We start from the raw sequence: 14,593 nt of genomic DNA on the forward strand, positions 1-14,593 counted from the left end.
GAACCCTGGACTGCTTCCAATTATGAACAGACCATGAATAGTCTATCCATCTGAAGACCACATCTACAGGATTACTGGTGGAAGGAGAATGAGATGGTGGAGCCTGCTGCAGAGCCAAGGGCACTGAAGCAATCACTTGGCTATGGACAACACATACGACATTTGTCAAATCTGCAATGGACTGAGCCACTACCTTCACCCAAGCTGACCTCTTTTGGTAGAGTGTCCCCAGACAGCGCTGACCAAGCGCCTCAGCCTCACAATCTGTACAAAGGGGCTCCTGCTCACTACTACATTTAAGGAGTTTAGCAGCTTTAAAAACACACATAATGTACCAGATGTGCAGCCCCCTGCATTTACAGACAGACATACGGTCACCATCAGTGGTAGCACTCATAAAGACAAGGACACAAAGATATGCATCTGGAAACTGTACCTACTTCTCTACCTTTTTTTATTTTAACAAACTGTATCTACCAAGCAATGAAATTACTGTGTTTACCACTCTTATTTTCTAATAATAATAAAAAAAACCTGCTTTATCCTAATACTAATTTTCCTCCAATAAATATAACAGTCATAAGCAAACAAACACACGGCAATTCCAGGTCGCACCCGGGATTATGTACACGGGTCCATCCTGGGTGCGACCGGCTGAGACCCCTTTCAGACTGGCCGCCCCGATCCAGCTTATTGCTTGCTTGATAACGTGACCGCCATCATGTGCTGAGCTGGAGCTTGGAGACAACATCATCTCCAAGATGCTGTGCACCGGACCCGGGTCGCAATCTGGGTTATTTCAACCTGGCCCTTTCACACCGCACAGTAACCCGGGTCATTGCTGGCAGTGTCACAGGGGTATAGCTAACCGCTGTAAATGCACAAGCTAAAAATTTAAAAAAAGTACAATACTTTGAATATACAATATCACACTCCCCAGCCTCACAAATCCACAGCTGCAACATGGAGCAGAGCAGTTGGACTTGCAGCAAGTAGGGGCCTGACCCGGAAGGACCTCCACTGGCTTCTGGGAGTGTGGACGAGAAAATGGAAGCCATTAAACAGATGGCGCCCAAGCAATAAGGTAAGCTGGCTTCCCCTCTACTGCCTGATCCCATAAGGAGATTCAGGAATGAAATCTAGCTTCTAAACTTTAGGTCTCTTCCTGCAGGCACTAAAAAACTAACAGAGGATCTAGGAGAAGTGGGAGGGTATATGAGGAAGGGGAGTTCCAGCTTCTAGTATTAACTATATAGTGCCTACTCCTCAGCCCCTCCCTTATAACCTTGCGTCAGTGTTCCCCAGAGAGGACAAAAAAGAAATACTGGGCAGCTTTATTTTACCCTATTATTTAGGACACAACTACTACCCACTAAAAATCCTTCTGCAGGTTTGAAACTTTGCCTCCCTACAGTGCAACATAGTTTTGCCAAACTGCCAAATGAATGTACTTCTAACCCGTAATGTGTAAATCCATACTCACTCAGCCGGGAGAGGTATCGGACTGGAATCAAACCGGGACCCCAGCAGCTCTATAAGATTCAGCTTCCACTTCCGCCTTTGTAACTGGAAAATAAAGGAGACAAGACTGGGACGTTCTCCTGCACTAAACATGATCTTTGCACAGGGATCCTCCTGCTCACAAATATTGTTTCCTCAAACTTCCACAAATTGTGACCTAATTTTAAAGAAATTGCCCTCCATGTTACTGGCTTCTGCCTTTGTCATATCATTTGGCTAACATATTTCTCCAACCTGGTATTGTTGTTGATGCTACATAGGTACTTTACAGTGGCGTAACTAGGGAGGGTCGGGCAGGGTGCGTGCCCTGGGCGCCGTGGGACCGGCGGCGCCGCCGGCCACGGTCCTGCCCGCCCTAGTTAGCCACCAGTGTAGCACCGACCGCAATGAGTGCGGTCAGCGCTACACATTTACACAGGACCGGCGCTAGGCTTCCAGCGCCGGTCCTGTGCTGCACACCTGAGCCCGTTCCCTCCCCCTGAGCGCTTGCCCAATAGCGCCAGGAGACGGGCTCAGGCTGTGCATAACACACGCATCGCCGCCAGCGCTGGCGGCGATGCGTGTGTTAAACAGCAGCCAATGAGAGTCAGATAGACTCTCATTGGCTGCTGCAGCACCCACTGCAAGAGCCGGACTTCCGTCTGTCCCATTATGCTCAGCGCGCCAGCCCGGGAGGACTGGCGGGCGGCGGCAGGAGCGGCGACGCGGACTGGAGGAGCAGCAGCAGTGTGGATTCAGGTAAGTATGTTTTTACATATAGATTTTTAAAAACCTGTCAGCACTACTGGGTGCACAACGGGGGAGGCTACCACTGGGGGGACCTCTACTGGGGTGGAGGCACAAGGGGGGGGGGGCTACTACTGGGGGCACCATTATTAGGAGGAACTCTACTGGGGGGGGCTATTACTGGGGGCACCATTATTAGGAGGACCTCTACTGGGGGGGGGCTATTACAGGGGGCACTTAATCGGGAGGGGGGACCTCAACTGGGGACCACTACTTGGGGGGGGGGGAGAACTACTACTGGGGGCATTATAAAAGGGGCCTACTACTAGGGGCACTGCACTGGGGGGACCACAACTGGGGCAATAACAGGAAGGACCACTACAGGGACCACTGGATAGGGGGGGTCACAACTGGGAGCCTGCATCAGGGGGACCAGTAGTGGTACTGGGGGCACTGCATGGGAGGGGGGGGGGGGTGGGGACGGGACTACTGCTGGGGGCACTATATAAGGGGCTTACTGCTAGGGGCACTGCGGGGACCACTACAGGGGGCACTAGATAGGGGGGATCACTACTGGGAAACCTGCATGGGGGGGAGGGGGACTACTACTGGGGGATCTATATAAAGGGCACTGCATAAGGGGATACCACTACTGGGTGCACTGCATTGTGGGGACTGCTACTGGGGGCACTGCATAAAGGGGGAACACTACATAGGGCACTGCATTTGGGGGGGCCACTACTGGGGGTACGGAGTAAGGGGAACTAATTGGGGGCTGTATAAGGGGGACCACTACTGGGGATACTGTATAAGGGGCACTACTATGGGCCTGCACAAGAGGGACCACAACTGCATACTGGGGGTACTACTGGGGATACTGTATAAGGGGCACTACTATGGGCCTGCATGAGAGGGACCACAAATGCATACTGGGGGTACTACTGGGGTTAAGGTGCATATGGATAGGAATGTTCAGCGTGAAAATAAAGGGGTGTGTCATGTTGACACGCCCCATTTTTAAGTGGCCACGCCCATTTTTTTTCCCCCGCGCACACATATCGGGGTGGTGGGGGGGCGCTCCCTTTTCAAATTTGCCCTGGGCTCAAAATACCCTAGTTAAGCCACTGGTACTTTATATTTTGTCGTTGACCATTAGTGGTGTCTCCCATCTCCCCTCTTTTTTATCCCTTTAACCTTTTTTCCCCCTTTTTGTTCCCCATAAACTGAAATTTCTTAAGGTCATTGATGAAAATACAGAGAAATATCTGCACCATAAAAGGCTTATTTGTTCTTTTGAATAGTCTTAAATTTGATTAACTTGAGTCACGTAACAAGATTTTTAAAATATAATGTTTCCCTACCTTTAGTGTATTTACCCTAACGTTCCAGACGATGAATTCTCCAGGTACATGGAAAGGGCTCCTACATGTTAGGACATATCACCTTTCTCCTGGCCTTCTGCAGTGTCCTGTGAGCCTGCGCAAGCTGCTTATTCTCCCAATATGAGATGAATCAGAGAGCTTACACCAGCGGCAGCCAACCCGCGGCTCTTTAGGTGATACGGCTCCCCCACTGTAACTGTGAACGCTTCAAAGGCCAGAGTTCCAGTGACGCAGTGCGCAGGCGACATCATGAAAACCCCCGCGATGTGACGAGCCTGCCCGATCTAGATCGAACCAGTCAGTGGTAGCCGGAGCAGTCAGGTAAGTACTGGGCTGGGGACACTGCACAAGGGGCACAAATACAGGGGGCACTGCACAAGGGGCACAAATACAGGGGACACTGCACAAGGGGCACAAATACAGGGGACACTGCACAAGGGGCACAAATACAGGGGGCACTGCACAAGGGGCACAAATACAGGGGGCACTGCACAAGGGGCACAAATACAGGGGGCACTGCACAAGGGGCACAAATACAGGGGGCACTGCACAAGGGGCACAAATACAGGGGGCACTGCACAAGGGGCACAAATACAGGGGGCACTGCACAAGGGGCACAAATACAGGGGGCACTGCACAAGGGGCACAAATACAGGGAGCACTGCACAAGGGACACAAATACAGGGGGCACTGCACAAGGGACACTACTGCTTGAGAGCAAGTGTGGGGGGGGGCAGCCTGCCTTCATACTTATGGGGGCAGAGTGGGGCTGTAGAGATAACTTCGGAGGTGGGGTGGAGGTGGCTGTGACACATGAGGGGCCACTGCTGTGGCATGGGGGGGCTACAATGACACATGACTATGGGCTGGAATGGCAAGGGAGGGGGCAGGAGTGACACATGGACGGGAAGAAGTGTGTATTATGTGGATCTGGCTGGTTTCTGTGTATATTATGTGGATCTGGCTGGTTTCTGTGTATTATGTGGATCTGGCTGGTTTCTGTGTATTATGTGGATCTGGCTGGTTTCTGTGTATTATGTGGATCTGGCTGGTTTCTGTGTATTATGTGGATCTGGCTGGTTTCTGTGTATTATGTGGATCTGGCTGGTTTCTGTGTATTATATGTGGATCTGGCTGGTTTCTGTGTATTATGTGGATCTGGCTGGTTTCTGTGTATTATGTGGATCTGGCTGGTTTCTGTGTATTATATGTGGATCTGGCTGGTTTCTGTGTATTATATGTGGATCTGGCTGGTTTCTGTGTATTATATGTGGATCTGGCTGGTTTCTGTGTATTATATGTGGATCTGGCTGGTTTCTGTGTATTATGTGGATCTGGCTGGTTTCTGTGTATTATGTGGATCTGGCTGGTTTCTGTGTATTATGTGGATCTGGCTGGTTTCTGTGTATTATGTGGATCTGGCTGGTTTCTGTGTATTATGTGGATCTGGCTGGTTTCTGTGTATTATGTGGATCTGGCTGGTTTCTGTGCATTATATGTGGATCTGGCTGGTTTCTGTGCATTATATGTGGATCTGGCTGGTTTCTGTGTATTATATGTGGATCTGGCTGGTTTCTGTGTATTATATGTGAATCTGGCTGGTATCTGTGTATTATGTGGATCTGGCTGGTTTCTGTGTATTATGTGGATCTGGCTGGTTTCTGTGTATTATATGTGGATCTGGCTGGTTTCTGTGTATTATATGTGGATCTGGCTGGTTTCTGTGTATTATATGTGGATCTGGCTGGTTTCTGTGTATTATATGTGGATCTGGCTGGTTTCTGTGTATTATGTGGATCTGGCTAGTTTCTGTGTATTATGTGGATCTGGCTGGTTTCTGTGTATTATATGTGGATCTGGCTGGTTTCTGTGTATTATATGTGGATCTGGCTGGTTTCTGTGTATTATGTGGATCTGGCTGGTTTCTGTGTATTATGTGGATTGGGCTGGTTTCTGCGTATTTTCTGTGGATCGGGCTGGTTTCTGTGTATTATATGTGGATCTGGCTGGTTTCTGTGTATTTTCTGTGGATCTGGCTGGTTTCTGTGTATTATATGTGGTTCTGGCTGGTTTCTGTGTATTATGTGTGGATCTGGCTGGTTTCTGTGTATTATGTGTGGATCTGGCTGGTTTCTGTGTATTATGTGTGGATCTGGCTGGTTTCTGTGTATTATGTGTGGATCTGGCTGGTTTCTGTGTATTATATGTGGATCTGGCTGGTTTCTGTGTATTTTATGTGGCTCTGGTTGGTTTCTGTGTATTTTCTGTGGATCTGGCTGGTTTCTGTGTATTATATGTGGTTCTGGCTGGTTTCTGTGTATTATGTGTGGATCTGGCTGGTTTCTGTGTATTATGTGTGGATCTGGCTGGTTTCTGTGTATTATGTGTGGATCTGGCTGGTTTCTGTGTATTATGTGTGGATCTGGCTGGTTTCTGTGTATTATGTGTGGATCTGGCTGGTTTCTGTGTATTTTATGTGGCTCTGGTTGGTTTCTGTGTATTTTCTGTGGATCTGGCTGGTTTCTGTGTATTATGTGGTTATGGCTGGTTTCTGTGTATTTTAAGTGGATCTGGCTGGTTTCTGTGTATTTTATGTGGATCTGGCTGGTTTCTGTGTATTTTATGTGGATCTGGCTGGTTTCTGTGTATTATATGTGGATCTGGCTGGTTTCTGTGTATTTTATGTGGATCTGGCTGGTTTCTGTGTAGTTTATGTGAACGTGGCTGGTTTCTGTGTAGTTTATGTGAACGTGGCTGGTTTCTGTATAGTTTATGTGGCTCTGGCTGGTTTCTGTGTAGTTTATGTGAACGTGGCTGGTTTCTGTGTAGTTTATGTGAACGTGGCTGGTTTCTGTGTAGTTTATGTGGCTCTGGCTGGTTTCTGTGTAGTTTATGTGAACGTGGCTGGTTTCTGTGTAGTTTATGTGGCTCTGGCTGGTTTCTGTGTAGTTTATGTGAACGTGGCTATGTCAATGTTTTCTATACTGCTCTGGCTTTTTCTTTCACTTCAACAGTGAAAAAATTATATTGGGAAGTTTATGTATATTGTGTATTTTCAATGTGCGGGGGGAGTGACACAAGGTAATGCTCCTGCAAATGTCATACCAAATGTGTGCGCACAAAAATGGGGCGTGACCTTGTGACAGCTAGGCCACGCCCCATTTTTGCGCACGTATGCCATCAGCTCTAGCTTAACTACAGATAGTTTTTGGCTCTTTGGCTCGGACTGGTTGGTCACCTCTGGCTTACACATTGTAACCTTTTGGGGATTTTGTTTATCAATCTTTTTATGCAAACACATAAAGAGGGCATCATTTACGTTGATTCAACAAGGATTTGTCATTTCTAATGTAAAGTCCTTTTTACACAGGATCTTATACACCCCTAAGTCCTCAATACTCGCTCCCGAGTAGCTTCCACATATGTCACAGCTCCGCTGAGGAAAAGGAAGCCGCTAATAACCGCTGATAACGTTACTCTTTGCAGCCGCCATTTGCACTAAATTCTTCTTTCTCCCACAGCATAGGGGCCATAGGGGGACTTTGCTCTTTTTAGGTCACTCATAGTACACAGGTCTGGTTTACAATACAAGCAAGAGTTTACCTGCCAGGTGCCCAGGCCAAATGTGGCAACTGGGATGAGCAGCAGAAGCCATTTCATCAGAGGACGCTCTTTAGATGACGGGGGGGCAGAACACAAGGTCCTCTGTGACAAGGTGTAACCACCTGGAAAAGACACAAAATAATGTACCCGTTTCCACAATATTAAAATCACCTGAGTTTCCTGTTCTGGAAATTGTCAGTACATTGTTGAGGGCTAGTTATAAATCACTTTTAAATCATTTCATATCTTTAAAACAATGAATTGGGGATTTGCTTATAGGTTAGATTAAAGTGGGCTAGCACAACATTTATATGGCACAATGAGAATAGTCTCTGTACAGCGCTGCAAAATTAGTGGCATGATAAGATACAATGATAATAATAATAGGTACAATTAGTAATTCTACCAAGCAATCTGATAATTGTTATGTCAAAAAGTTTAAAATGATCAATCACCTCATTCAATTGTAATTTCAGTATACGCTGACCTTCCTAATGAGCTCATCACCGTCAGCCACACGCCCTCTGCCACACGCCCTCCGCCACACACAAGTTGGGGTAAAAGCAATGGCTGCACTTGTGTCATCACATCACAGATTTCTTGGACATAAGCCAATCAGATTTTAGCAATGTGATCACGTACAGATTACTACCCTTTAATGTCCAGAAAAGCCTCACTTACTTCAGGGTGCGGCAGAACAGAACTTTAGAAAAAAATCCACATATAGTTAAAAAAGAAACAACATATATTATATATTTATTATTTAAAAAAAAAAGATATATCCTCATAAATCATTGACTAAACCCTCTTATTAGCTAGTGAGACATTAGGCACGAGGGGTGTTTGTGGGCATCGGGGGCGGGGGTGCACAGCCATTACACATAAGAAGTGATATCACATTGCCTGCAACTGTCTTACAAATCCCTCAACAATATCCGATTTATTTTTACCCATATACAGCTTATTCTTCTTTAGATACAGTGGGTGCGATACAGACCACAGACAGGAGGCGGTCATCTGTCTAGTAACCTGTAACATAAATAAAGTTAATATGCAGAGAGATATATATATATATATATATATATATTCACAATGCAGGTGAGCAGCACTCCCTTCCAAAAATAATACCAATAACCGGTGCCCTCCTAGGTATCCACAGCCAGGATCCAACATGTAGCAAAGGGTCGCAGGCGGCACTCGGAAATAAATGCCAGTACACAGCTGGTTAATCGAATGTCAACGTTTCAAGACTTTAATGGTCTCGTCATCAGGATAAAATATAAACAATGTCACTAACCTTATATACCCAGCACCGCAGATGCCGGACCTCCCCACAGGCGCATACAAATGACGTCATGTCCGGGAGACCCGTCGCCTAGCTAACAATAACAACATATAGTGAAAACGTCATCATAAGACCTGAACAGTATGCTTAATCAAATATTACAGAAGATAGGCAGCTCTGATCCATCGTAAATCAATTCTGTTAATAATAGTAAAACACAGTAATAATATACAATCCTACCATGCGTGATCTATACAAAACAGTGTAGTCCTAGGCTTTCATTTAAGCCTCTAGGTGACAGTGTTCCCAACCTATGGATCCACTGGGCTTCGCAACGCAGAAGCTTACCAGACCGATCGCCTCTACGTATAGAGTCCGGAATATGATCTATCAACATAAAACGTAAGGTAGAAAGACCATGTTTCATATGTAAAAAATGCCTAGCAACAGGCTTGTCGCTATAACCATTCTCTAAGGCTGATTTAATAGCCGAGCGGTGAATAGCCATCCGTTCTCTTATAGTCCTCTCCGTCTTGCCAACGTAGCTTAGTCCACAAGGACAAGTGATCAGATAAATCACAAATTTGGTAAGGCAAGTCAATCTATATTTGACATTCAATAGTTTACCGCTGAGAGGATGTCTACAGGAACTGCCTGTGCTCATATAGCGACATGTGAGGCAGTTCAAACACCTAAAGCAACCTGGTTTTAAAGACAAAAAGCTGGAGGTAGAGCTCTGTTTCATGCAAATGTCAGTAATATCAGTACGCATAATCATATCTTTTATATTAGGTCCCCTAGAATAACAAGACATGAAACGCTTATTCTGTAAATTCAGTGCAGAATCTGATTGCACTATGGGCCATAAATTCTTAGTGACCTAACTGATTTTAGTACTAAGGGGATGATAATGGTTCACCCAGGGTATATAAGTTTGTGACTCATCCCTTACTTTCTTAGAGAACAACTGTTCCCTTGAAAGAGATAAAGCTCTATTCTTGGCCTTAATAAGACCCTCATAATTCTAACCCAGTTGTATAAATTTATTAATGTGATACTCTGCCTTTCTCCTGTCACTGCAGATCCGTACTGCCCATATAAATTGTGAGTATGGAAGCCCATACTTACAAGGTTTTGGATGGCAGCTGCTAGCATGAAGCAATGTATTACGATCAGTAGACTTCCGATATAGACAAGTGCTAAGATGTCCCTCAGTTAAAGTTACTTCAACATCTAGAAAATTGACCGTGTGTGCGTCAATCTGATAGGTAAACTTAATAGGACTGGTGGTATCATTATGCTGTTGAATAAAATCGATCAATTGTTGTTGAGATCCCGGCCAAATTATAAAAATATCGTCGATGTATCGACAATATGTCACAATGTGCGCTCTTATATCTGGATTGCTAAAAAAGATCTCCTTCTCAGCAACAAGCATAAAAGAATTAGCGTAAGAGGGGGCCACATTCGACCCCATTACGCATCCGGAAAACCTTGTAAGTATGGGCTTCCATACTCACAATTTATATGGGCAGTACGGATCTGCAGTGACAGGAGAAAGGCAGAGTATCACATTAATGAGATGGTTAATAAATTTATACAACTGGGTTATAATTATGAGGGTCTTATTAAGGCCAAGAATAGAGCTTTATCTCTTTCAAGGGAACAGTTGTTCTCTAAGAAAGTAAGGGATGAGTCACAAACTTATATACCCTGGGTGAACCATTATCATCCCCTTAGTACTAAAATCAGTTAGGTCACTAAGAATTTATGGCCCATAGTGCAATCAGATTCTGCACTGAATTTACAGAATAAGCGTTTCATGTCTTGTTATTCTAGGGGACCTAATATAAAAGATATGATTATGCGTACTGATATTACTGACATTTGCATGAAACAGAGCTCTACCTCCAGCTTTTTGTCTTTAAAACCAGGTTGCTTTAGGTGTTTGAACTGCCTCACATGTCGCTATATGAGCACAGGCAGTTCCTGTAGACATCCTCTCAGCGGTAAACTATTGAATGTCAAATATAGATTGACTTGCCTTACCAAATTTGTGATTTATCTGATCACTTGTCCTTGTGGACTAAGCTACGTTGGCAAGACGGAGAGGACTATAAGAGAACGGATGGCTATTCACCGCTCGGCTATTAAATCAGCCTTAGAGAATGGTTATAGCGACAAGCCTGTTGCTAGGCATTTTTTACATATGAAACATGGTCTTTCTACCTTACGTTTTATGTTGATAGATCATATTCCGGACTCTATACGTAGAGGCGATCGGTCTGGTAAGCTTCTGCGTTGCGAAGCCCAGTGGATCCATAGGTTGGGAACACTGTCACCTAGAGGCTTAAATGAAAGCCTAGGACTACACTGTTTTGTATAGATCACGCATGGTAGGATTGTATATTATTACTGTGTTTTACTATTATTAACAGAATTGATTTACGATGGATCAGAGCTGCCTATCTTCTGTAATATTTGATTAAGCATACTGTTCAGGTCTTATGATGACGTTTTCACTATATGTTGTTATTGTTACCTAGGCGACGGGTCTCCCGGACATGACGTCATTTGTATGCGCCTGTGGGGAGGTCCGGCGTCTGCGGTGCTGGGTATATAAGGTTAGTGACATTGTTTATATTTTATCCTGACGACGAGACCATTAAAGACTTGAAACGTTGACATTTGATTAACCAGCTGTGTACTGGCATTTATTTCCGAGTGTCGCCTGCGACCCTTTGCGCTCTATATATATATGTATGTATGTATGTATATGTATATGTATATATATATATATATATATATATATATATATATATATATATATATATATATATATTAGGGATGTGCAGGCTCGGTTCTACTCGGTTCCGTTCGTTTTTTTTTTACCGAATCTTATTGGGTATCAGCTGTCACGAGTTTTGGATAGCCAATAAGATTCGGTAAAAAAAAACGAACGGAACCGAGTAGAACCGAGCCTGCACATCCCTAATATATACACACACACACATACACACACACACACACATTGTATATACCCCATAGACAGGCGGGCAGGGTAAAGCTCCCCAGAGGCGACCTTCCTCCTCCTCCCTACTGGCAGAGTACCCCACCCACACAGCAAAAAACCCCAATTAAGAACAGGACAGTACAGGACAGTAATACAGGTGTCTAGGACCTGATTCATTACAGATCGCAACTGCAATTACGCTCGCAGACGGCGAATTGTTGCGCACTGCCCATGAATTGCACATAGGTTTCACTGAGATCGCAGTGTCCACACAGACCCAACGTAGAATGATTGACAGGAAGTGACCGTTTTGGAGGTCAGACCTGTAGTAATTGTGCGTGAAGCTCCGATGAACTTGATGTTACCGATGGTTTCGCAGACTTGCAATATATTACGGATGTAAGTAAGGTAAAGTGAGCGACTGTTATGTTAGGCTGCGACGGCAATGCGATTACAAACTTTAGAATAATTTCGCAGTGGGTCTCAGTGCATAATTGCAGCTGCGATTGCAAGTGTTCCATAATAAATCAGGACCTATGTACTAAGCTTCGCAGAGAGAAAAAGTGGATGGAGAAAGTATCAACCAATCAGATCCTAAATGTCATTTTTCAAACAGATGGGGGTTTCAGGACAAGTAATGTGCATGTGTGGGGTAACAGGCAGTATAAGAGGCACATGGGAGTGTGAGGACATGTAACGTACATAGGGAGATGATGAGCAGTATAAGGGGCACATGGGGGTGTGAGGACATGTAATGTACATAGGGAGGAGATGAGCAGTATAAGGGGCACATGGGGGTGTGAGGACATGTAATGTACATAGGGAGATGATGAGCAGTATAAGGGGCACATGGGGGTGTGAGGACATGTAATGTACATAGGGGAGGTGATGAGCAGTATAAGAGGCACATGGGGGTGTGAGGACATGTAATGTACATAGGGAGATGATGAGCAGTATAAGGGGCACATGGGGGTGTGAGGACATGTAATGTACATAGGGAGATGATGAGCAGTATAAGGGGAACATGGGGGTGTGAGGACATGTAATGTACATAGAGGAGATGATGAGCAGTATAAGGGGCACATGGGGGTGTGAGGACATGTAATGTACATAGGGAGATGATGAGCAGTATAGGGGGCACATGGGGGTGTGAGGACATGTAATGTACATAGGGGAGATGATGAGCAGTATAAGGGGCACATGGGGGTGTGAGGACATGTAATGTACATAGGGAGATGATGAGCAGTATAAGGGGAACATGGGGGTGTGAGGACATGTAATGTACATAGGGAGATGATGAGCAGTATAAAGAGCACATGGGGGTGTGAGGACATGAAATGTACATAAGGGAGATGATGAGCAGTATAAGGGGCACATGGGGGTGTGAGGACATGTAATGTACATAGGGAGGAGATGAGCAGTATAAGGGGCACATGGGGGTGTGAGGACATGTAATGTACATAGGGAGATGATGAGCAGTATAAGGGGCACATGGGGGTGTGAGGACATGTAATGTACATAGGGGAGGTGATGAGCAGTATAAGGGGCACATGGGGGTGTGAGGACATGTAATGTACATAGGGGAGGTGATGAGCAGTATAAGGGGCACATGGGGTTGAGAGGACATGTAATGTACATAGGGAGATGATGAGCAGTATAAGGGGCACATGGGGGTGTGAGGACATGTAATGTACATAGGGAGGTGATGAGCAGTATAAGGGGCACATGTAATGTACATAGGGAGATGATGAGCAGTATAAGGGGAACATGGGGGTGTGAGGACATGTAATGTACATAGGGGAGATGATGAGCAGTATAAGGGGCACATGGGGGTGTGAGGACATGTAATGTACATAGGGAGATGATGAGCAGTATAAGAGGCACATGGGGGTGTGAGGACATGTAATGTACATAGGGAGATGATGAGCAGTATAAGAGGCACATGGGGGTGTGAGGACATGTAATGTACATAGGGGAGATGATGAGCAGTATAAGGGGCACATGGGGGTGTGAGGACATGTAATGTACATAGGGAGATGATGAGCAGTATAAGGGGCACATGGGGGTGTGAGGACATGTAATGTACATAGGGAGATGATGAGCAGTATAAGGGGCACATGGGGGTGTGAGGACATGTAATGTACATAGGGAGATGATGAGCAGTATAAGGGGCACATGGGGGTGTGAGGACATGTAATGTACATAGGGAGATGATGAGCAGTATAAGGGGCACATGGGGGTGTGAGGACATGTAATGTACATAGGGAGATGATGAGCAGTATAAGGGGCACATGGGGGTGTGAGGACATGTAATGTACATAGGGAGATGATGAGCAGTATAAGGGGCACATGGGGGTGTGAGGACATGTAATGTACATAGGGAGATGATGAGCAGTATAAGGGGCACATGGGGGTGTGAGGACATGTAATGTACATAGGGAGATGATGAGCAGTATAAGGGGCACATGGGGGTGTGAGGACATGTATTGTACATAGGGAGATGATGAGCAGTATAAGAGGCACATGGGGGTGTGAGGACATGTAAAGTACATAGGGGAGATGATGAGCGGTATAGGGGGCACATGGGGGTGTGAGGACATGTAATGTACATAGGGGAGAAGATGAGCGGTATAGGGGGCACATGGGGGTGTGAGGAGATGTAATGTACATAGGGGAGATGATGAGCGGTATAGGGGGCACATGGGGGTGTGAGGACATGTAATGTACATAGGGGAGATGATGAGCTGTATAGGGGGCACATGGGGGTGTGAGGACATGAAATGTACATAAGGGAGATGAAGAGCAGTATAAGGGGCACATGGGGGTGGGATGACATGTAATGTACATAGGGAGATGATGAGCAGTATAAGAGGCACATGGGGGTGTGAGGACATGTAATGTACATAGGGGAGATGATGAGCAGTATAAGGGGCACATGGGGGTGTGAGGACATGAAATGTACATAAGGGAGATGATGAGCAGTATAAGGGGCACATGTAATGTACATAGGGAGATGATGAGCAGTATAAGGGGAACATGGGGGTGTGAGGACATGTAATGTAC

General features: G+C 45.5%; 1 protein-coding gene across 2 annotated transcripts in view; it reads right to left on the reverse strand.

Annotated features, from left to right (window-relative positions):
- Positions 1-14,593, reverse strand: part of SURF1 (SURF1 cytochrome c oxidase assembly factor) — a 143,807-nt gene that overhangs the window by 114,878 nt on the left and 14,336 nt on the right. For both annotated transcript variants that reach the window (XM_088443995.1, XM_088443996.1), the window contains exons 2-4: positions 8,183-8,261; positions 7,233-7,354; positions 1,484-1,566 (exon numbers count right to left, since the gene is read on the reverse strand). In XM_088443995.1, the coding sequence (XP_088300121.1) occupies positions 1,484-1,566; positions 7,233-7,354; positions 8,183-8,261 (284 nt within the window). The remainder of the gene's footprint in view (positions 1-1,483; positions 1,567-7,232; positions 7,355-8,182; positions 8,262-14,593) is intronic.

The sequence above is a fragment of the Taudactylus pleione genome, unplaced genomic scaffold, assembly GCF_031769625.1.
Source record: "Taudactylus pleione unplaced genomic scaffold, aTauple2 ptg000343l, whole genome shotgun sequence".
Taxonomy (NCBI): Eukaryota; Metazoa; Chordata; class Amphibia; order Anura; family Myobatrachidae; genus Taudactylus; species Taudactylus pleione.